Below are 22,327 nucleotides of genomic sequence, written 5' to 3' on the forward strand. Positions count from 1 at the left end.
CAACTGGTGATGTTAAATATCTATTAAAAGTGAAATATAAAAAAAGTCAATTATTTTCTCCACATTCGATGAATGGATGAACGTCAATATCAACACAAAATGGGCCACTGAGCACAAAATAAAGATTCTGCCATGGTCAAATGACATTTCTGTGAATATTTTCAACAACAGACCAAAAGGATAAGCAATGCAGATTTCTCACAGCATTCTTTGCTCGTATTTACCAAAGGGCCTGACCACAACAGCACAGCATTGAGAAAACAGACCTGTGAAGTGCTCCATGAACTCCTGTTCCAGCTTCATGGCTCTGTCATACGTCTTCCTGCCCTGTTCCTCCGTCAGTCTTTTATTCATCTCCCTAAATAGAGAGCAAACAGCATTACAGCATATTGTTTTATATATCAGTGCATTCAACTTTTATGAATCAGTGATACTTGCATAACTCTTAAAAAAACCCACACATTTAACATCAACCCAAGGAGGCGACTGGGTACAGGTTATGCAAATGTATGTTCACTGATAGCGTGACACTTTTTTAAATAGACAATGATCTTTTTAAAATACTAGTTGGATTCCTTGTCTTTTTACTCACATGATGTTCTCCATTGATTTTGGTTTGATGAAAATAGCGATGGGGTAAAGCACAGCAACCTGCAGTCTCTTTATGGCATTGCCTGATACATCTAGAATGCAATGTTTGCCCTGAGGAGAGCAAAGACAGTGTTTCCATACAGTAAGCAATAAGGCTGCTTGCTGTGCATTAAAGAAGTGCAGATATATCATGTCATTTTTTCTAGAAACAATACTAAGCACTGTTCCTTAACAACACTTCATGTAAACATTGTGTAAATGCAAACGTCAAATCTTTGCCTTGTAAATGTAATGTTTGTAGTGAAAAAGAAAAAAAACAAAACGCTTCTTATGGTGGAAAGGTAAATCTGAATCTCACCTTTTCCGCCACCTCTCTGACAGACTGCACACTGGTTCCATACAGGTGATTGTTGTACTGGCCTGCCTCGATGAACTTGTGCTCCTGTATATCTCTCTCCATTTGCTCTCTGGACACAACAAAGTGGTAGTCTCTCCCGTCCACCTCATAATCTCGCTTCGGCCTTGTTGTATCTGAGACAGAGAGCAGAGAGAATGTAGTTTCCTGGTGTTTGACGGTTTGTAGTTCCAAGTATTTATATGTTTGAACAATGCATAAAGTATTAAATCCCGATGCTTACTCTGCCCTATGACCTTTCCAGTTTTTCAAGATTTACTCAGTAAGGATCAGGAGAAGGATTTTTGAAAATATTTTTTTTTACTCACAATCACTACCTAATTTTTTTAGGGCTCGTCATAACCAGAAAAATAAATATCTGGATTTGGCTTATATTATTTGGCTTTTTTTCTGGGCTTATTATAAATCTTTTTAAGTGGTATTTTGCTTTGGCTGCCTGGTTAAGAACCACTGACTATATCTGTATATGGGATTTTGTTTTATGAGACATGCTTACAAACCTGTTTGTTTGAGCATATCACAAAAAAATATTGTGAAATGAAATGTTTTCTTCCACACTATTATTGGTCTATACTGTGGGGCACAGCACCAACTTACTTTTAATTAAGTAACATTTTATTAATCTCACTAAACCATACAGCCAGATTCATCGTGTAGCCCTATCAAACTGCCTCCCTTTTTATAAGACTTGCTTGCAAACCTATACTGTAATTTCACGGTAGCAACTGTAATAATGTGTCCCTTATGTAACCTAATCAGTTCATATAGTATACAGACACTTACGAGGAACACAGGAACCAAATTTGTCAGGGAACTCCGAGATCAGGTCATCGTTTACTCTGTCTTTCATCGGACCCAAGATAATCACTGGTCGCGAGTAGTTAACTGTTAAAAGACCATTCATGAAATCAATTACATTCTCCTAAATAGAAATATTCATGTTGCTGATATGGAAAATTATTTGCATTTACCTTCCTGCTGACATACTGGCTCATAAGACAGAACATATTCCTCTTGACCACCTGATATATAAACACACACACACACATGTAAGGTTAGAAAAAAAACCCTTTTTGTACAATTCATCATTTTATACTATCACATCCAGTTAAGCATATTAAGACCCTGAAATCAATGCAATGGTTTCTGCTCATGCATTATTATTAAATGTATAAAATCGCACAGACAGCTATGTGAGATCCACTTGCGGCCACTAGAGGCCCTGTATGCCACACAAATGAATAGTCAATAGCAATGGAGTCCTCCGTCATGGTTGGTATGAGACTGTCATAATGATTAAAGTGGAGCTCTTTCTGTGGATCTCAGTAGGCCTGATTGCCGAAGGCTGACTGCTCGCGTGTGCACTATGAGTTAGAGGCGGATACGTGCTGTACATTAATGAACACTGTTCTTCAAAGTTAGGGGCAGAATTCCTAAGAGCCTCTGACATGCTAGTGCTGTTTACGGTATCAGTGTAGCATATTGTGTATTTAATATACAAAATATGAAGCATTTATCGCAAAGAAATAGAATTAGCTGGCAGTTAGTTATTTACATGTATGAGAGATCACAAAGGAAAATACAGACTAAGGCCAACAAGGGTCTTATGCTCACTAAAGCTGAATTTATTTGATAAAAAATACAGTACAAATGATAATATTGTGAATTATTATCCAAATCTGAAAAGTTTTTTCATCTATCAAGATTCTATCAGGATGATTTTATTATAAGAAAAATCTAAAGTAATGTATTTATTTTTAATTATTGAAATCGTTTGTCCTTATTGTCACTTGTGTCCTAAAAAAGAAATCTTACTGACCCCAGACCTTTGTACAGTGATGTAGCAGGATCAGAGAAAATATTAAAGCTAAAAAAATAATAATAACCATACATTTTTAATTGTTTATCTCTGCATTCATATAATTTTCAAATGTTGGTGGGCAAACGCGCTGATCCCACAGATTCAGTTCTCTTTTGCCCTCGCCGTTGTTTCAATTACAATCCCATTCTGATTTTGTGTACCGTACCATGCTGGTAATACCCTGCACTAATGCATAGTCTGTACTGCTGATCACAGCGGTGTGTAATATCTGGCCCCCGTGAGACAATATATATCTTTAGAGAGGCTTTGATACAGCACCGCTGTGACTCTGACTATCTCTGACAGAGAGAGGGCAAGGGCTGGGAAGTGATGGGGGGTGCACTGTTGCTATGGAGACTGAGCCAGGGGCTGGCAGAGGGTTCACTGATTGATTTTGGTATTGTATCTGTGTGGCTTCTGGAACATTACCCAGCCTGTCTCACTGCAGTGCTGCTCAGTTGAGGGGGGGGCAGGCATTCAGCAATTTAAACTCCACACAGCATAGCTCGGTAATTTATTAACATCTGTAATTTATTTATGATGTTGCATTAAAAATATGATCTCCCATACATGTTAATGCATAGCAGAGAGGATAGGAGAGATAATAAATGTTAAATGTGCGAAGTAAAACCAGACGAGAAAGACGGATGAAGGGCACAATGGAAGAACTTACGGTAACTACTCTCACTATCACTGGCATTAGAGGTGACATGCTCTGAAATCATAACAGAGGGGGAATGGATGATGAAAGCAAAGAATAGGAACATGATGATACATGTGGTGACTTCAAATAAGCGAGAAATACCTTCCTGGTGAGTCTCACCATAGTGGAGAAATATTTACACCACTAATGGACACAGTACACCTTCTGAGATTGGTTTTGTGGCTTGTAGTACACATTTTGCAGTTCTGAGGTCATGTTATAATAGTTGACAAAGTTAACAAGCACATGTCGTAGTAAAATTAATAATAATAATAATAATAATTTACGATTTACGATTCAATTCTGCTTTCTAAAGACTGGTCAGAATTAATGAGATTAGTCATGTTTTGTTTATCAGCCATTGATTCATGTATCTCTTCGGGTTGTACATCTAATAGTACTCCAATAAAACATTAATCTTAAAGAACATAATTATTTTCAGCTAGTTTTACCTATTTTCCCCCCATGTATAAAGAAAATTATCAAAAAAAAAAATAAACAAAAATCTCTAAACTAGCAGTTTTCAGATTTAGAATGTTAATAGAATATGACAAAAGTCCAAATCCTGTTGACATTTACTTGTAAAAACCCACAAATGTTTTTTATCTTTGGAACAAGACACATTAAAAAAACAAAGCCTGAATTAAATCTCTTTATCATATAAAGCTAAGATATCTTTGAGCTCCAACCCTAATCATATAAACCTTAACCAGGTAATCAAAGTTACAAGCAGTTGTGTTGGAATAGGGTTGGAACTGAACCCTGATATAAAGTGACCTTATCTCTTCAGAAGATTTGTTTTTTCTATCTATTAAATAAAAATAGAATTTTCATTTTTGAATTAACTATCTCAAATACAAGTCTTTATCTTCCAGCAAAAGATGACTCCTCTTGCATACACAGATGCATTCAAAGCTGTGTCCAATTAAATTGGACACACGGTCACACGTTGCCCATATCAGTGTGGCTTTCTTGCGTTAACTAAAACTATTGGATGATGGCCACTGTCAATATAAAAATATGTCAACCAGAAAACAACTGCACTTGTCAACCCAATATGCTTTTGTGGCATTTGAGCACTAAACAGAGTAAACTGTAATTGGATACTAGTTTGATCTAAAGTATGATGGCAAATATCAAATTAACAGATTTTTCCATCAAGAGAAAATAAAATATGCAGGTACTGAATGAGAAGAGATTCCATAGAGCACAGTCAGAAAGTGAGAAAGGTTTCACCTCCACCATCAACAGCAGAAACTGAAAACACTTTTGTCTGCTACTGTATGAATTATGAAAGTGAGAAATGAAATATGTGAGAAGAAGAGAGATAGACTGGAGGTCTGGTCCAGAGGTGACCGAGTGGGCATCTACATGGGGAACTTACTCTGGCCTTTGGATAGCATGTCATCTGGGTTGTCCTGTGGATCAGTCAGGAAGGGAGCAACAAGAGAGACAACAACCACAAGAGTACAAGGGTTACTGAGACACTCTAAGGCCTGGTCCAGCCACTGAACACAGCAGGCACCAAGCTCTCTCTGTCCACTGGTGTTGCTCTGGTGTCTGCTGCGTCCAGTGGAGCAGTGCCCACCTCTGTCCTTATGACCTGCTGCCCTATTCTTGCCCAGCATTGAGCTGGAGTGCTGATTTCTGTACTTACGGTCCACATCGCTTGTTTCCTGCTCACTCGCCTCCTTGTTCTTGTAGAAAGGGAACTTGCGGGAAAACAGATTCTTTTTACGCTTGTCATTGAGGGACTGTTGAGGAAGAGAAGGAAAGGGAGGGCAAAAGAAAAGAAGGGAAGGGGAAGAGGGCTGTCTAATGTCCATATGGAAAAAATAAAAGATGATTGTTCTGCTCTCGACTTTGTGGCCCTCTGACACACCTCTTAATACAGTTTATAAGTGTTAACTCAATTAATGGAGGATGTCACAAAGTCAGAATCGTACATGAAATGCATGAAGAACTGCAGTGGACAAATAAATGGATTTGAGTCACAGATTCGAAAAACAGCTAGCAGCAGGAAATCTCAAACACAAGAGAAGCAGACGGACAGATCTGCATGCAGAGGGTAAGAAGCATTGTGAGGGTGCCAGAAGCATGTGGAGGCCTATAACTGCTTTTCTTATCAGCAGAAACATGCAACAACAAAAAAAAAAGCAAGTTGGCCTGATTTTCCTTTCCTTCGTTCAAGGGCAGGTGAATGTAGCATGAAATACGTTGCTGTAGAAACAGCCTGTCTGTAAAATTATTTAAACATTACTGTATGGCTTTTTTCTTTGGCAGTGATGCTGCACCGGGACTACAGGTGCATCTTCATTCCTATGCAGTGATCAGTTATAAGCCTGGCTGGTTAACACTGCGGCACTATGGATTACTGGAGAGCAATGCAAGGTAAGTAAAAGGAGGAATGTGTGAGGATGAAAGACAGGAGAGGAGAAGGTGTGGCATACAGAAGGACAAGCAGTCCGACATCAATGGCAAGCGTATTTGTCCTTCGTTTTCCTATCATGCATGTTTTGTCGGGCTGTTAGATAAACTGGTGTTTTGACTTCTATGCCTCATAAATGAGTTATAGATGTATTACAGTTATATGCTTTTTTTTTGGACCTGCGACACTTGCAGCTACGCATGCTGTTAATTTAGACCGGTCCATTCATATGGCCGACTGATTAGTATCAGAATATTACATTCCACTGAATGCACTGAGCATTATTAATTGTGAGTTAATATCAAATGGTCAAACTTTCACAGAGGTAGGAACATTAGCAAATACTAACTTGTAAAGCAATTTGAAATGCATTTCAATGTCATTCTAAATACAAAGTATAAGCAACATACTACAGGAGCTTTGTTCCAATCCCTAGTGAGTTGCCTACTTCTAAAGCATTTAAATCATCAAATCCATGATGAACTGGTTGTTCCATAAGGAAGGAAGCAAGCATATTAAAATGCTGCTTTCTAGAACGCTAAATGTTGGCCAAAATCTAAGGCAGCATGCCAGTGTAATTAATCAAATGGATGAGGTCAGTAATAATTATTTATTTATTGAAAGAAATGACTGTCTTTATTTAGTGATGGTTAGGTAAATTATAATTTGTAATGTTACTAAATAATTCTATTTGACAAAATGCTAGAAAACCGTAGTCCAACTTAAAATCTAAATCTACTCTTGAGTATTTGTGTATGCACGACACAAGTGCTATCAGTTACTTGCAAGGCTTGATTCAGTCCGGGTGTGGTCTTAAAAGACATAGCTAGTAAGGCAGCAAAGCAACTCACTTGGTATTGTTCAAGACTTTGTAGGTGTGCATGTATGAAAAGATTTACTCACCCCTTTTTCTCGTGACTTGGAGTTGAACTTAACTGTCTTTAACCTCGCTCTCTCCTTCTTCTCCACTCTTAAGAGAAAACAAAGACAATATATTACATTAGCCATTACTGATCAGTTACACTGCAATTTATTCTCGTTCATCTGAACATATCTAAGACAAGCACTAGACGCTACTGAGTGTCAACTAAGCATGCACAATGAATCAGGTTCGGTTAAAGAAGTCAGGAGGACTTTGGTAAAGTGGTGCTATGGCACCTATTTAAACTATTTAATATAAAAACAAACGTACCTGCAACAACAATAATATTAATTTTATAAGCTCCAGCCTCTCACCTTCTTTTGCTGGGGATAACGCCCATTTCTTCCACCTCTCCTTGCGGAGTGACCTGCCGTGCCTGCCACCACTCATCATCTGAAGCATTCACCACATGCAGTATGTCCCCAAATTTGAAATTCAGGCCTTGGCTGGGCAGCCCAGAATCCTTAGTTTTATCATAATCGAACAGTGCCCTGCAGAAAACCAAAAAAAGTCAAATTAAGACCAAAGAAAAAAGATGCTTGCTCCTTTAGCTGAGAGCACATGGTAAAGTCCAACCAGAAGCTTCAAAAATTGCTAAAACATTTTGATAGATGTGTGTAGACTGCAAATATAAGATATCCTGCAATGAAAATAGAAATTGTTATAGTCTTTTCTTCCATACAGTGACGTATATCCATCTTAAAGTGTTTCTTGACTATGAAAACGATCAAGTAGAAATGGTTTCACCTATCAGCTAATTGCTGTAATCTCATGTGAGTAACAGGTGTCCAGTACCTGACGTATAGTGATCTCTTTTGACTGGTCCTTAGAGATCCTGACCCTGAGCTGATGCTGCTGTTCATCATTTGCTCTCTTAGGTCATGGATCTTGGCTTCAAAACGGCTGTACTCTGAAATACAAGGCCACAAATGTCACCCTAATAAGGCACTGTATAAATAAAAGCTTGAGTATTTGTGCATAAAATCAATGTTACCAATAAAGCACATGATCCAAGTTATACAAATATTCCTACAAATAGCACTGTCAAGATAAGTAGCAATTGGACGCCAATTTATGTCCTACAGTGGAATTAAAGGGCATATTAATTTTCATTATTTTCCAAAATGTTCACAGGACGTAAATGTCATACAAATGTAAGTGGTTCGGAACAAACACTGACTCTAAGAAGAAATTCAAAACCTAAAAATCTGTATTTTAAAAATGTGAAGCTATTGTGAGTCTATCTGTGTTTACCAAGGGCAGTGCAAGTCAAAAGCAGAAAATGTAACTGATGGTACATTTTCTGCTTTTGACTTGCACTGCCCTTGGTAGTAATAATGATACTACATAATGATGGCCTGTAGGACTGAACATTCAGACCTGGATTTACATTTTTATGAGACCTGATTGATCTGACCTAATGGCAATAAAAGGCTCTAAAACTGAAGTTTTGTCATATTAGCTTTTCACATCTCGCAATAACACAGCTAAGAAACTCCTGCTGATCTTGTTTGATTGCTTTCTTGTTTGTTTCTTGTTCATATCGAGTACAGAGTGTGGTTTTTCATCAAGACAGACTCACCCTCTGGTCTGTACTGGGCAACGATGGTGACTGTTTGTCCGGCGTTCTTCAGTGCAGCCGCAGCCTGTTCATGAGTGGCACCACGTAGGTCTATTCCATTCACCTACAATAGATACAGCCATTTTTTAGATCAATAGAACAAGCAGTATAATAGTGCTCTGCACACCATTTAGCACTGAGCTCAATGTGTCTGCTAAACACTATAAGAAAAATTCCTGATCAGATGCTCATCTTCAGTGTGTGAGAGGGTTTCAGTGCCCGCTGTAATACTCACAGACACCAAGCGGTCTCCTTTCCTCAGTTCTCCACATAAGTCTGCAGGGCCTCCAGCCAGGATGAAGGAAATAAATATGCCCTCTCCGTCCTCTCCACCCACTATGTTGAAGCCAAGCCCTGTAGAGCCTCGATGCAGCACCACCTTCCTGGGTTCCCTGCATAAGCAAAAAATAAAAATGTAACTTACAAACTCGCAGCATCCTACAAATTATTTTTCATTTTTTGTCTAAAATAGTTACATAGAAAAAATGATTACAGCTGGCAAAAATCATTACAATATATCTAGTCTTAAATCAGGAAAGTATGCTGTGTTCTCTCTGCAGTATTGTACATGTAATACAGCATAATTCTATAAGAATTAGATAAAGAGATAGATTGTAAGATGAGATTTAACCACAAGTATCTTACGCAGTAATGCTGATGTAATATTTTCACAGTAATACAGTGAAATAATTAATTTAAACTGTTAAACTGTACATTTAAACTGTAAATATTACACTCTTTTTAATGGTAAACTATTTAACATCAAATAATACATAATATATGAGCACATTTCTGCTTTCAGGTGCCTTTATATCTGTACACCTAATTCCGTAAGTGCATTACTACAAGCAAAAAACATTTCTGATGAAATAAGTTTCTGATATTAATCCACAAATGAAAATTCCTTTAAGAGTGCCAGGTCAGTGTATATAACTGACCTCTTGGAGGCACTGCTGGTCTAGTTCTACCACACTCAGCCACAAAACAACCCTGTGGCTAACTTACAATACTGATACTGTAAAATCAAACACCATCTTTTCATATGATCTCTTGACTATTAAACAAGGCATTGCCATAAAAATCAACCACGAACACAATGACATCTAGAATGGGGCACATGCTCCTTTCAGGCTGTACAGTAGGGTTTGATTGTTGAGCTATACTTCAAATCCTCCTGTGCACATAAATGGTCAGATTAATAGAATCGTTTGTTCTGCTGGATTACGACAATCTTGTTTATTCATTTTCTGGCAAGCTGGCTAAGAGGCTTGATGATGCGCTGCGGTTTTTATGAAAATGAACCCACACATGACGTGGATCGGCTAAATTTAGAGCTTATCAAATTGCTAAATCAACAATGATGCATCATTTTGTGTAGGAATTCTCTATCTGTCCAAGTGTCTGGTGGTACATCTGGATAAATGGTATGACCACACCCTTTTTTGCAACCAGTCTGAGTTTTAATTGTGCTTAAGTGGGCTAATTATAAAATTTAAATAGATACAACCTCGTAAAATCATCACATGTTTCTCAGACGTGGATGGCATACTGAAAAAGAAACCATCTGTCCTCACAATGGTCAACTCCCTCAGTGAGCCATTGCAGCTTGGGCCAACTAACCTGAGTAAAAGTAAATCGTAATTCCATACTCCGGGGAACTATATCAAAAAAGTTCAGAGCATCTCATCTACTAAACAGGTCATGATATCATCCTGAACATCACACGTGGGACTCAGGGCAATTGCTCTGGCATCATATTATAAAAATCAGTCATGTACAGCTTGATGCTCCCCTTTTATTGAACTCAAACAATGAGCTTAAAAGTACAAGATTAATCTGACATTCAACTGCTGATGCTAAGTGTACTACAAAATAATGTCAGAAAAGCACCTCTCTTTTGAGAATATACAGCGATATCAAAAAAAAAAAAAAGATTACTATGAACTGTCCCTTTTAATTAATTACTGAAGACTATTCTTTTCTCAGATAGAAATTAAATTGTGTTTAAATTGTTTCATGATAGTAATTTTTTTAGGCATATGATTAATAACATTTAATTTAAACATTAAAAAGAAAACTAAAAGAAAATAAAGAAAAAATGCACCACCCCCAGCCTCAAATAAAAAGTTTTTCATTGCATTATGTCAAAACATCTTGTGTACGAGCATCACCGTAGATTTACGTAGACATTTTTTAACAATACCTGGTTACATCGTCATCCCCCACCATGGTTTTTGGGGTCGGGGAGAAGCGTCCGGAATGCACCGGAGGCAGCGGCTGGTTCAGATAGCTTGGAGGGCTGATATGGTTTTCCATGTGTTGCGAATAGGCTGGGAAAGAGGAAAACGGACAAAACCATTAAAACATGTCACAGAAACGAGTCTTAAACATCTCGAGCTGCATCATCTAAAAGCTTGCACCAAAACGTTCCAAGATCTCTTTTTACCTAATCCTCCAGAAATGTACTATTATATGCTATTGAGTTTGCATCCCTGTGAGAAACAGACACACGCTGACCGTAAATGATACCCTGCAATGAGCTTTTAGCACCCGGGCCTCCACTGCGTCTCCACTTACAAAGATATCCATGTGGGGGAAAGAGACCTGGGGGTCAGTGTGAAACTGAGCCTAAACTATCTTTATTTTACCCGTCTTTGTCTCTCTGCAAAGGTCTCATTTGAAGCAGGCAGGCAGACAGACAGCTCATAAAAAAAGGCTTACTGGTATTGGTGAATCATCAATATGAGCTCTGTTGAATAGAAGTATGATACATGATTGCACAGACACAAAATTATAGTAAAATAGGGAAAATTGTTGTGAAAAGTATTGAATGATTTTCTCAACTATCCAAAAGAGCTTTTATGTCCGTTTGTCATCTGCAGTCACTGTTGTAATATTATGTAAGCAAATTTTTTTTTTAAATCATTTAACAGCAATAATATATTATACACAATTGCTGAAATAAAAAAAACAACTTATTTTATAAAACATTATATATATATATATATATATATATATATATATATATATATATATATATATATATATATAAATTCTAATAATACTTCACAATATGACATTTTTGATCAAACCAGTATATATAAATTCCCCATGGATGAGACTAAATGATGAGTGATATGGGTGATATTAAACTAAACTGAGCTGATTAACATCACTGTTATCTTCTTTACACCCCACAGTTAGGCCTTTAATAACTATCTGTGCACCCATTCAGGTCTTTTTCTATAATTTGTCATCTGATATAAGCTCTCTGATGGTTGGGAGATGTATATTTAGGCCCAGTGGGTTGGAAGCAGCATTCTCTCAGTACTGTGCTACAGCCTATAACAGAACGAGAGGCTTAACTGCAAAAACCTCGTTTTACCCTCAGGCGAAGCAGAGTGGAACAGAGTGCCATGATAAAAAAAAAAAAAAAAAAAAAAAAAAGCCCAACAGATGGTAAAATGCATGCTTTATGGCTCTCCATGGGGACAAAAATATAATCTACTGACACGAAGGCTCCCCCTCTGCAATACACTAACCAAATCAAGCAGATCAGTGTGCCCAAAAAGCATGCTCAAAAAAGAACACTATCTACAAGCCATAAACTGTGTTATTTCTATTCTCAGAGTCAGGCTGCTGAATGATTGTGCGCGCTTAAAATTCTTTCTCATTCATTAATTCTGACTCAGGTACGCTTTCTGAGGCCTGTGTACCATCATTCCACGTGCTGCCTTCTGTGCATGAAGATATTGCTGCTTGGATTAGCAATAAAGAATTGACCATGTGATTCCAGCCATGATTGAATTTGTGATTTGTCTTTCAAGTCAAAAAGAAAAAAAGCAACTTTGTCCGCTGGCTCAACCAGTGTGCTATATAGATGGGTCTTAGGAATGGTGTGAGCCTTTCTGCAATCCTTGCAGGATCAGAATTTAAAAGAAACCTCTTAATAGACAGATGTGAAATGTGCTACAAAGGCTTTATGCACTAAACAATTATGCATAGGAAACTGTCAATAAAACATCAGAACAACACAACACTCTAACACAATTTGGGTAAAATAGTTTTAAATTATTTAACTATTTTCTATCAACTATTTTCTATTTAACCACTGAATGAAACAATGAAAATTTGTAATTAATGCTGGAGTTGCTTCTGTAAAGGATACATGTAGCATCCTGTCCTAAAGTCACAATATAATGGTAGTGACAAATCATTTCTTTTATTCTATTATTCGGAGTAAAACTGATTATCAAAGAAAAAAAGATTTGGAATGTGGTTCTAATTAAATGTTGCTAACATGATGAATGGTTCCCAATAAGATCCATCAAGATGCATTTAGATAATGTCAATTTCTGCTGACGAATACTGAAATACTGATGAAATGTCTTATCTTATAGACTAGACTTTAAGCACCCATAATGTAAAATTATACATTCTACTGCAAACTTGCAGATTTCAAGTTTGAAAGCTTTTAATTCAACTAAATGGTCACACTATGACATCTAGGGTCAAACGTTTTATACAAATATGCAGATAAGAGTTCAACAAACCTAAACTCTGTCTAGTGGTCTGAAGTGATTTCGGCATCTGGAATCATAAATTGTGACCGATATGGGGTGGTTTTGTCTAATTGCCCCATACACAGGGGGGATCAGCGCTAACAGCAGAGGCTCTGACTTTGAGACAGGAGTCATCCATCACACAGGGGTACATGGCAAGCAGCCTATTTAAGGATTAAAAACTAGTGTGTCTAAAGGGAGTTGTGTGGGTGCATCAGAAGGGGCAGAGAGATCAAGAGCTTTTTATGACGAAAGCGTGTCTGATTTGGTGGTGTGGTGTTGTGTCTGTAAGTGAGTTACTGTGCGTCTGGGGTCAACAGCCTTTAAACGGCTTAGCAGTGGAGAAGGAGGGTGGTTGATTATGTAAATGTAGAATAACTTTAAGGTAATGTTCTTTGACAGACATGAGCTTACTAGGAAATTATTCTGGTCTTCAAAAGTCTAAATGTTGTAGGTCAAAAGATGTAGTCACCGCAGTACTGGCGGCTTTGAAGCTACAGTACAAAGCTAAAGTCCCTTTCACATGACTTGCGTCAGGCTTACATCTCTCTCAGCAAGCGTCCTGCGGTGCTTTGACATCCACATGAACAGCACTTCAGACAAGGGCTGTTTAGACATGTTTCATCAGCGAAATTGTTTAATTCTGTTCTTTCTTTTTTTTTATTGTTACAGTCTGGCAAATTCCTATGAACACAATGTCATTTCTATGACATGTTTTAAACATCACGCCACCACAGTGCCGTTAAGGAACTTCCAAACAGATGAATGTGGACAAAGGATAAGCATCTTGAGTTAAAGACATGTTCCCCTGGATTCAACCTGGGTTTTCTGTAAGACGACACATAAATCATGTTGACTGATAACTGAAGGAATGGGTCACGTTGATTGACAGACAAACTAGCCGTCCAAGTCAATGCCTGTGATACACAAGCTCTTCTGGATTTCCTCTTTTATTTGCTATATTTTGGCAGTGGTTTATTTAGCATGTTAATAAGTGTTTCATGCTTTAGGTGTTAAGACAACTTTAGAAACTTTACATAAAGATGATTCTTTAAAGATTCTTCTTGGTGTATTGTCTTTATTATAATTTGAGTGGAGATTAGTGAGGAAATGAAGTGGGAAAGAGAGAGTGGGATCAGAAAAGCTCCTTGGGCCCGCAATTCCAACTTGATACAGCAATGACGTTTATATTGACACACTGCCCATTAGGCAATTAGTGCCGATAAAGCTGACATTTTCAAGGAATAAAAAACTAAAGTATGAAGAACAAATTATGTTAAAACCAGAAATATATCCTTTTTCGCTTCATTAAAACAGAATGCTTAGTCTATATAAAAAACTGGATGATGAGTAACTTCTCAATGCTAACTTCGGAAAAAACTGAGGCGCTAATAATTGGGCCTAAACATGTAATAATCTAGAACACAGTCTAACACTTGATGGCTGCTCTGTTAATTCTTTAATCAGTTAGGAACCTAGGTGTGCTGTTTGAGAGCAATCTTTCCTTCGAAAACCATGTTTCCAGCATCTGTAAAACTCTGTTTTTCCATCTTAAAAATATATCTAAATTACGACCTATGCTTTCAACATCTAATGCAGAAATATGAATTCATGCGTTTATGAAAGATTATTGTAGATGCTAGATTATTGTAATACTTTATTGGGTGGTTGTTCTGCATGCTTGATAAACAAACGTCAGCTAGTCCAAAACGCAGCAGCTACAGTCCTTACTAGAACTAGGAAGTAAGATCATATTAGCCTGGTTCTGTCAACACTGCACTGGCTCCCTATCAAACATCAGATAGATTTTAAAATCTTATTAATTACCTATAAAGCCCTGAATGGTTTATCTCCTCAATACTTTAGCGAGCTTTTATCACATTATAGTCCTGCACGTCCGCTGCGTTCTCAAAACTCTGGCCATTTGATAATACCTAGAATATCAAAATCAACTGCGGGCGGCAGATCATTTTCCTATCTAGTACCTAAACACTGGAACCTGGAACAATCTCCCTAACTCTGTTCAGGAAGCAAACACACTCAGTAAGTTTAAATCTAGATTAAAAACACATCTTTTTAACCTAGCCTACACATAACACACCAACACACTATTATTCAAATCCGTTAAAAGATTTTTAGGCTGCACTACTCCTAAAACACGATGTACTTGTAACATTGTAAAAAGAATGGCATCTACGCTAATATTAGTCTTGTTTCTTTCTTATTCTGTTTCACAGTTTGTATCCAGACTAGATGGTGGATCAGCACCCAGAGATTACCCAGAGAACACCTAGATGCGCACCATGGACAGATCACCGGATCCTGATGCACACACACACTAATTTATTTACACTATCTGACACAGCTGCGTTTAAAATTGAAGTTGAGGTTAAGTGCTGGGCGTCCGGTCAGAGGAGAACTGGCTCCAACTGAGCCTGGTTTCTCCCAAGGTTTTTTTTCTCCATTCTGTCATGGATGGGGTTTTGGTTCCTTGCCGCTGTCGCCTCTGGATTGCTTTGTTGGGGACACTTAACTTCTAGTGATTATTGTTGAATTGATTATAGAGACCGCCTCTGTATTTAATAACAAATTGTTCAAATCTCATCATTATACATCCCTATCTTTGTATTCTTCTACTTTATACTGTTTAGTGCTTTGATACAACCTGTGTTGTTAAAAGTGATTATAAAAATGATTGATTGATTGATTGATTGATTGATTCATTCATTCATTAATTCATTCACTCTGTAAATATGCAAATAATAACCGTAATCTAGTGTTTTGGAATGTATAGTGTGACACATCAGATTAATAACCAGTATTAATAAAGTGTGAATCAAAGTAAGATTAGCAGGGATTTAAAATGACCTAGTGTTAATTATTTCAAGTGTGAGATATCGTAATCTTTTAAAGTTTGAAGTACAATCATGTATTCTACAAAATATGCTAGGAATACAATATGTGTGGAGAGCAATCACACTTACCTAGGACATGTGAAATTTCTTTCGAAAATAGTTATTATACTGTAAGTTTGACTTAATAAAATTCTGTTTTCATAAAATTCTGATATAAAATCTTACAAATAACTACTGAGCTCAAGTTAATGTGCCATAATGTGACCATTTTAATTTAATTTAAGCTCTCAGACATGTTATATGCAACTGTTTTTTTATAGAGTGAAACAAGCTACATACTAGCTTCCAAATTATTTGTTCATTCCCTTTTAAATACACAGTTGTATACAAAGTGACCCGCAGTTGATTTTTATCCATTCAATTTTTTTTAAATCAGCAATTGGGACATGGAGCTGCATTGGGATGCCCTTATCTCTGGAATTAAAAATAAATAAAGCTTCCCAAAAATTCAGCCTTATTTCTAAAACCATACTGAGAAGATTTAAGTTGAGAACCACTGGTAAGCTATTCACAAGTATGCATTCTATGTAAATGCCCCCTGAGAAACACATCCCCTTTGGCTGTCTTAAAAACAGGAGCATTTGTGCAGCAGCGCCTTCCCCTCTCCAGCACAACGTAAGCTTTAATGGCTGCGAGGGCGGCACATTCAGACAAGAGCAATCGATAGTAGTTTAGTCCTCTCCTCTGTGGCCTATTAACGCTCCTGCTGGCAGGGCTACGAACAGAGCACAGATCAATATGACCACTGCCGGCATGGCCTTCACACACCATGTAACGGTCTTTACAAGAAAGACACTTTATCTTACCCCCCATACTTCTACCCAATATGGAACTCACAGTTGGTGATGTCAGGAGGGGCAAAACTGTCATTCATGAAGACACTATTGGGTTTAGCCACTTTCAAGTAGACCACGTCTGGGGTGTTTTTCAAGGCAGTCACGGCATGCTCATGGGTAACTTCCTCCAGGCAGGAGCTATTCACCTATGACACACACGAAAACACACAGAGACATTAATCTATTTAACAAGTGCGCAGTCATCAATAATAGGCAATAGACTGCTTTCTTACAGCGAGAAGTTTGTCTCCTATTTGCAGCCTCCCATCTTTGTGTGCAGCTCCACCTTCAATAATCTTAGTGACGTAGATGCTATTGTCCCCTGGGATGTGCTGATTCCCAACACCCCCTGCTATACTGAAACCCAGACCTGGCAAAAACCAAGATACAGAAAAATACAAAACATTATTTGATGGTGACAGCAAAACTTTGAGCAGCATCTCCTAAAACATACTAACATGCAAAAAACTAGACATCATAAGAAAAATTATCAGCAGCTAAATAATCAACAATATCTGCCATAATGAACACACAACAGCAACTTTAAATGCTGTAATCTTTTGAATTGAATTTAATATACAAAAAAGGAGGAGATAAACTGATAACTGCAAATTGTTGTGTAAAGGCAAAAGAGGAATGTATCCATGGCAACAGCAGCTTAGGTCTTTGCAAGTGTTGTGGAAATGCTGGCCTTAAAATAGCCCTGTTGCACTTTTTGGGCATATATATGTATATACATATACATATATATATGGTCTCCAGATATAGCGCAATCATATACTTTAAAGCCAATCAGATATTAATCTCAAGAAATGAATTGCATTCTTGTTTTCTCAGTGTAATGCAGAAAACGATTAGAGGTTAAAAATGTCACATTTGTTTGGGTGAAACTGAAACTGTTCTTCAACCATGCTATTCATAATTTTTAATAGCACAAGAGCCACAATTAAAAAACATTATACACAAAGCCTAGTCAAGCCAATTGTGAAGGTTTTCTGCAGAGCACAGCTGCAAATTGTTGTGCTTTCCTTTGAGGTGACTAAAGATTTGTAGTGTTTTCACTTTGTGTTGTTGTTTTTGTGTTGTAATTGTACATGTTTTACATATAACTTCTGCATAACTTCTTCAGTCTGGATGTGGTCATCTCTTTTAAAACCAAAATACTGCCATATCTTTGAGATGGTGCTTTGGCAGCAGCTGTGGGTGCCTTGGGCTGCCTCATCTTATTAGATTAGCTTGCAATAAAAGCATTGTGGCTTGTTGATTGTCTTGCATCAGAGCTTGTGCACACTATCGTGAACATACATCCCAAATAACATCTGCATACCAGATGCTATATAATCCACATTCACTTAAAATTTTGACCGTATATAACTTTCCAAAGCATTAAATCACTCACTTGTCACAAACCACTGCGGCATATGCACAATTGCGACACTTTAATTTCGATATATTGTGCAGCCCTACTCACACTTTTTCTGTAAGTACTTGTTATACAATGGTAAATGTTTACATTCAAACTAACCTAACACTTAAAAAGTTAGTATGACTTTTAAAAATCACAGTTACACAGGTTGTCAAAGGGTCAAAAGCAGCATTAATGAAAACTCTTGGTGAAAAACTTGGCTGGTGTTACTTTACCTTTGGGTCCTTTGATGAGCTTGATCTCCATGACTTTCTCTGTTGCAGACTTTCTCCTCCTGACATAAAGTCTGACCAGCGACCCTGCTTCCTTCAAAGCCTCCACAGCCTTACTGTGAGTCACATCCCGCACATCAACCTCATTCACTCGCAGAATCACGTCATTCACCCTGTGTAGAGTAAAGCACAGGTCAAAAATGCACAAGCAACAGTGAAGTGTGCGGACATATTGATCTTATTATGACTGCACAGTGTGCGTGCCATTCAAGAATCATGAATTTGACACTGACAGTGTTACATCTTTGTTACACTGTACAACAAAAAGTTGCCTTCTGTGTTGTATTTTGAAAACAACTAACAAAAAAACAAAAGGTAAAATTGTCCATAATCAGCACATTCTAGATATGATGTAACTTAATACTAGGAATGAGCTTAATACTAGTAATGCACTAAAATTATAGCAAACAAAAATTCTGTTTTAGGCAAATATTTTTGGTTGCCATTACAAATAGAAAGACAGAATAGGATAAGTTACATAATCCTCAATGTTCAAGCAAAAGGGCTGCAGGCTCATTAACTGTTGAACTCTTCTTTTTTACTACTATTTACAGCAATATCATATGAATGGATAATATTATGGATGACCTCTTCCTCACAGAACTGAATTCCTCAGCACTACATATATGAATGCATCAAATGATCCTAAAATTATGATAAATAACCATATATCATAATGCAACCCACACATTTGACGTGCGATACATTGGTTATGTTTTAATCACTTATTGTTTAAGTCCTTTTGAATAGCTATTGAATACTTTATAGATTTATATTTAAGTTTTGTGTGTGTGTATTTGATCATTTGTGCTTAAAATATTTCTATTTCAATCAATTCCTGGTAAGATGTGTTACATTCTTCTAAATTTCACTCTCTAAGAGTGGGAAAATTTGGACCTTGTGACTAAGATAACATGTTGATTTATGTATTGGAAAGAGAAGCATAGCCCCCAAGCTAACACCATTAGAGATGAGTCTAACAGCCAAGTTTAAAACCTAATGACATGAACAATTCCGTGTGTTCATTTGTTTCTGTTTGTTCAAGTATGCCTTTGTCACGTTTTTTGTTATTCTGGGCTTCTTCTAAAAATTACTTAAATGTCCTAATTGCACTATATAACATTTTTAGATTTGTCTAATAAAGTCTGGCTCGTATTGAAAAAAGTAGTGTTTTGTGCTTACAAGTTTAAATTTAAAAATAAATTTAAGCTAAATTGAACCGATTCCTTTACAGTCGTGTAACAATTTGTTTACCTCAGAAAAGCCATGCAGTCAGGAAAAAGAAAAAAAACTCTGGACAAAAGTGCTACATATATAAATTGGAAAAAACATTCATCATTTGTTTACCTAACCTGTAAAGCCATTTATGACCTTTTTTCCGTTAAATGAACGCATTTTTTCATCTTATTAGGCATAACTGGTTTAAAAATGTGCAAGTAATTGCATGTACTGTGGCTTGTAATGTTGTCAAAACATTGCTATTTGAGCACCCAGACCAGCCTGACATTGCAAAACTGGCCTCAACACAGCATCTTCACAGCTTCACAGAACAGAGGTTTGACCTAGGCTACAATTCATGTGTCAATAACAGATCTCACTAAGAATGAAGTCATCAAGCCAAGTGAAACAAACTAAAGTTCCACAATTATATATCTTATGGTCTGTATGTCTTGATGTCATACAATCATTAACTCTCTCTCACACACAATTTAATTCACAAATAATGCAAACAGCCATTGATAGGGCTCTTTTGTTCTCTCTCTGGGTGTGTGTGTGTGTGTGTGTGTAGAGCTGTCAGTGTGATGCTGTCAGGGCCTCAGTAGTACTGCTTTAATGAGCCTCTGACAGCACTGAGACACTGGAGGGCTCTATCACTTAGTAACACCAATTCAAAACAGGACAAATCCATTCTAACACAAACAACAAAGCACGAGGAGGAAATCTATTACTATGCTAAATGGTCAACACAATACAATCTCATATTGATACATATATGGGTGTGTGTGTGTGTGTGTGTGTGTGTATAAATCTCAAACTGATTTAAAATGTACATTGGAAAAAAAGGATGTCCTCATGTAGATTGAATGGCATTGCATTAGATATCATAACATTATCATGATATTTAGAGTATGAAAAGCAACAAGAAGAAAGCAGGAAAAAGATGGGAAACTAGAATTACCGCAATCTCCCATCCTGAGCAGCAGCACCTCCTGGAATGACTTTGGTGATGAAAATGCTGGGGTCTTCACCAATGTGAGGGTTATCTGTGCCACCGGCAATACTGAAGCCCAGGCCTGAATTCCCCTAAACAGCAGGTGAAAGAAAAGCTTAATCAGGGTTACAGTCAAAAAGCACATCAATTTACACAATACAACTACGCTTTAGCCAATGAGTATTGGAGGATAAAGCAGGTTTAAATTCAACTGGCAATTTGATAAGCCAAAAAGCAGTGTCTTTTATTCTTTTATACTTTTAAATTCACAATTTCAAACATTAGATGTTTATGCATTACAAAATATCATACTCTATTTGTCAAGGCAATAATGTATGCTACAAAAATAAATGCTACAAAATAGAGCGCCAGTGCTTGTTTTGCTCTGTCAGCTAGCTTCATATCGATTTGCATTGGTTTTACTGATTAGTTGTTGTAAACCTAGATATACAACAACAGTTAAAGTCAACCCACTGTCACTAACAATGCACCTAGCAGCATTTGTAATGGTACTAATACAACTGTAATTATTTGACTATATTTTAGAGTGCTAATTAAAACACGTTTAGATGAATGCTCTAATAAAGTGAATTTCAAGCAACACATTAATTACTGTAAGCCAACAAAAGAGACAAAGAGCATAAAGAAATGATGCACAGACTAAAAAACACATTTAGTCTTCAGTTGTTGATTGCAATGAGTTGTTACATTATTGCGAATACGAAGAAGGCTTTACGCTGGGCTCACAACAGCTTGTGGAGGAGCATTGTTTATTTATGCAGAGTTAATAAATGTGCACTACAGAGCAGTGCTGAACTGGGTCACAAAAAAGCTGATGAGAAGGGAGGTGGGGCCTTAGGCAGAGTCAGGGATTAAGACTTGACTGTGGAAGGCAAGATGGTGCTCTTTGTCTGGTAAGTCTGTAAAGATAAAGTGAGTTGGTTAGGCAGAAGACTGTTTCTCATGATTTCTCCAGCGCTGACGGCTCTGATGTGCTGCATTTTAATTGACAGCCTTTGAGCTGGTAAATGGAGTTGCTGCAGAGGACTATTTAAAGATTTGGCTGTGTGGCTGTTTGTATTTTAGCAATGGGTCAGTGTTATACACAAGTTGTTCGAAGGGAAAATAACAGACTCTGTGCACACTGCAGAGCTCTAATCTATAGTATATTACTACAATATATTATTGCACTGTAAGCAAAGAAAATTGTAGTTAGTCAATACTAAATCAAATTTATATTCTACATTTTGTGACCCCCTTAAAGAAATAAATCTGTCTGACTTTGTAATATTATATTAAATTCATGCTGACTTGTAGTTGTCGTTTAAACCATAAACTTTTTGTGGCCCAAATCTAACTTCCAGTAGATGTCTACGAAAAATCAATAACCCCGCTAGAGTTCCCACCTAAAAGAGTAAATCAAACAGTCTTATTAAAAAAAAGGAAATTCAATCTCTGCCAGCAGGAGATTTTCCCGGTGACGGCTGTACACGAAGCAGAATTGTGATCACAAGCACTGCTTTATCAGGCATTAAAGGCAAAATGAAATTAAAATGACAATTA

The 22,327-nt window shown here is 37.2% G+C and overlaps 1 protein-coding gene across 30 annotated transcripts in view; it reads right to left on the reverse strand.

The window, feature by feature from the left end:
• The window catches only part of dlg1b (discs large MAGUK scaffold protein 1b), a 76,069-nt gene that overhangs the window by 2,260 nt on the left and 51,482 nt on the right, over positions 1-22,327 (reverse strand). For 23 of the 30 annotated variants that reach the window (XM_043223025.1, XM_043223020.1, XM_043223083.1 and 20 more), the window contains 17 exons: positions 20,732-20,856; positions 18,496-18,665; positions 17,088-17,224; positions 16,856-17,000; positions 10,745-10,871; positions 8,777-8,933; positions 8,503-8,605; positions 7,716-7,830; positions 7,235-7,411; positions 6,902-6,968; positions 5,228-5,324; positions 3,541-3,582; positions 1,978-2,028; positions 1,790-1,891; positions 950-1,122; positions 593-702; positions 267-358 (listed from right to left, as the gene is read on the reverse strand). In XM_043223025.1, the coding sequence (XP_043078960.1) occupies positions 267-358; positions 593-702; positions 950-1,122; positions 1,790-1,891; positions 1,978-2,028; positions 3,541-3,582; positions 5,228-5,324; positions 6,902-6,968; positions 7,235-7,411; positions 7,716-7,830; positions 8,503-8,605; positions 8,777-8,933; positions 10,745-10,871; positions 16,856-17,000; positions 17,088-17,224; positions 18,496-18,665; positions 20,732-20,856 (1,990 nt within the window). Of the gene's footprint in view, positions 1-266; positions 359-592; positions 703-949; positions 1,123-1,789; positions 1,892-1,977; positions 2,029-3,540; positions 3,583-4,954; positions 4,989-5,227; positions 5,325-6,901; positions 6,969-7,234; positions 7,412-7,715; positions 7,831-8,502; positions 8,606-8,776; positions 8,934-10,744; positions 10,872-16,855; positions 17,001-17,087; positions 17,225-18,495; positions 18,666-20,731; positions 20,857-22,327 lie in introns of all 30 variants that reach the window. The other 7 variants (XM_043223033.1, XM_043223093.1, XM_043223126.1 and 4 more) reach the window with 2 other exon arrangements.

The sequence above is a fragment of the Puntigrus tetrazona genome, chromosome 2, assembly GCF_018831695.1.
Source record: "Puntigrus tetrazona isolate hp1 chromosome 2, ASM1883169v1, whole genome shotgun sequence".
NCBI classification, from domain to species: domain Eukaryota; kingdom Metazoa; phylum Chordata; class Actinopteri; order Cypriniformes; family Cyprinidae; genus Puntigrus; species Puntigrus tetrazona.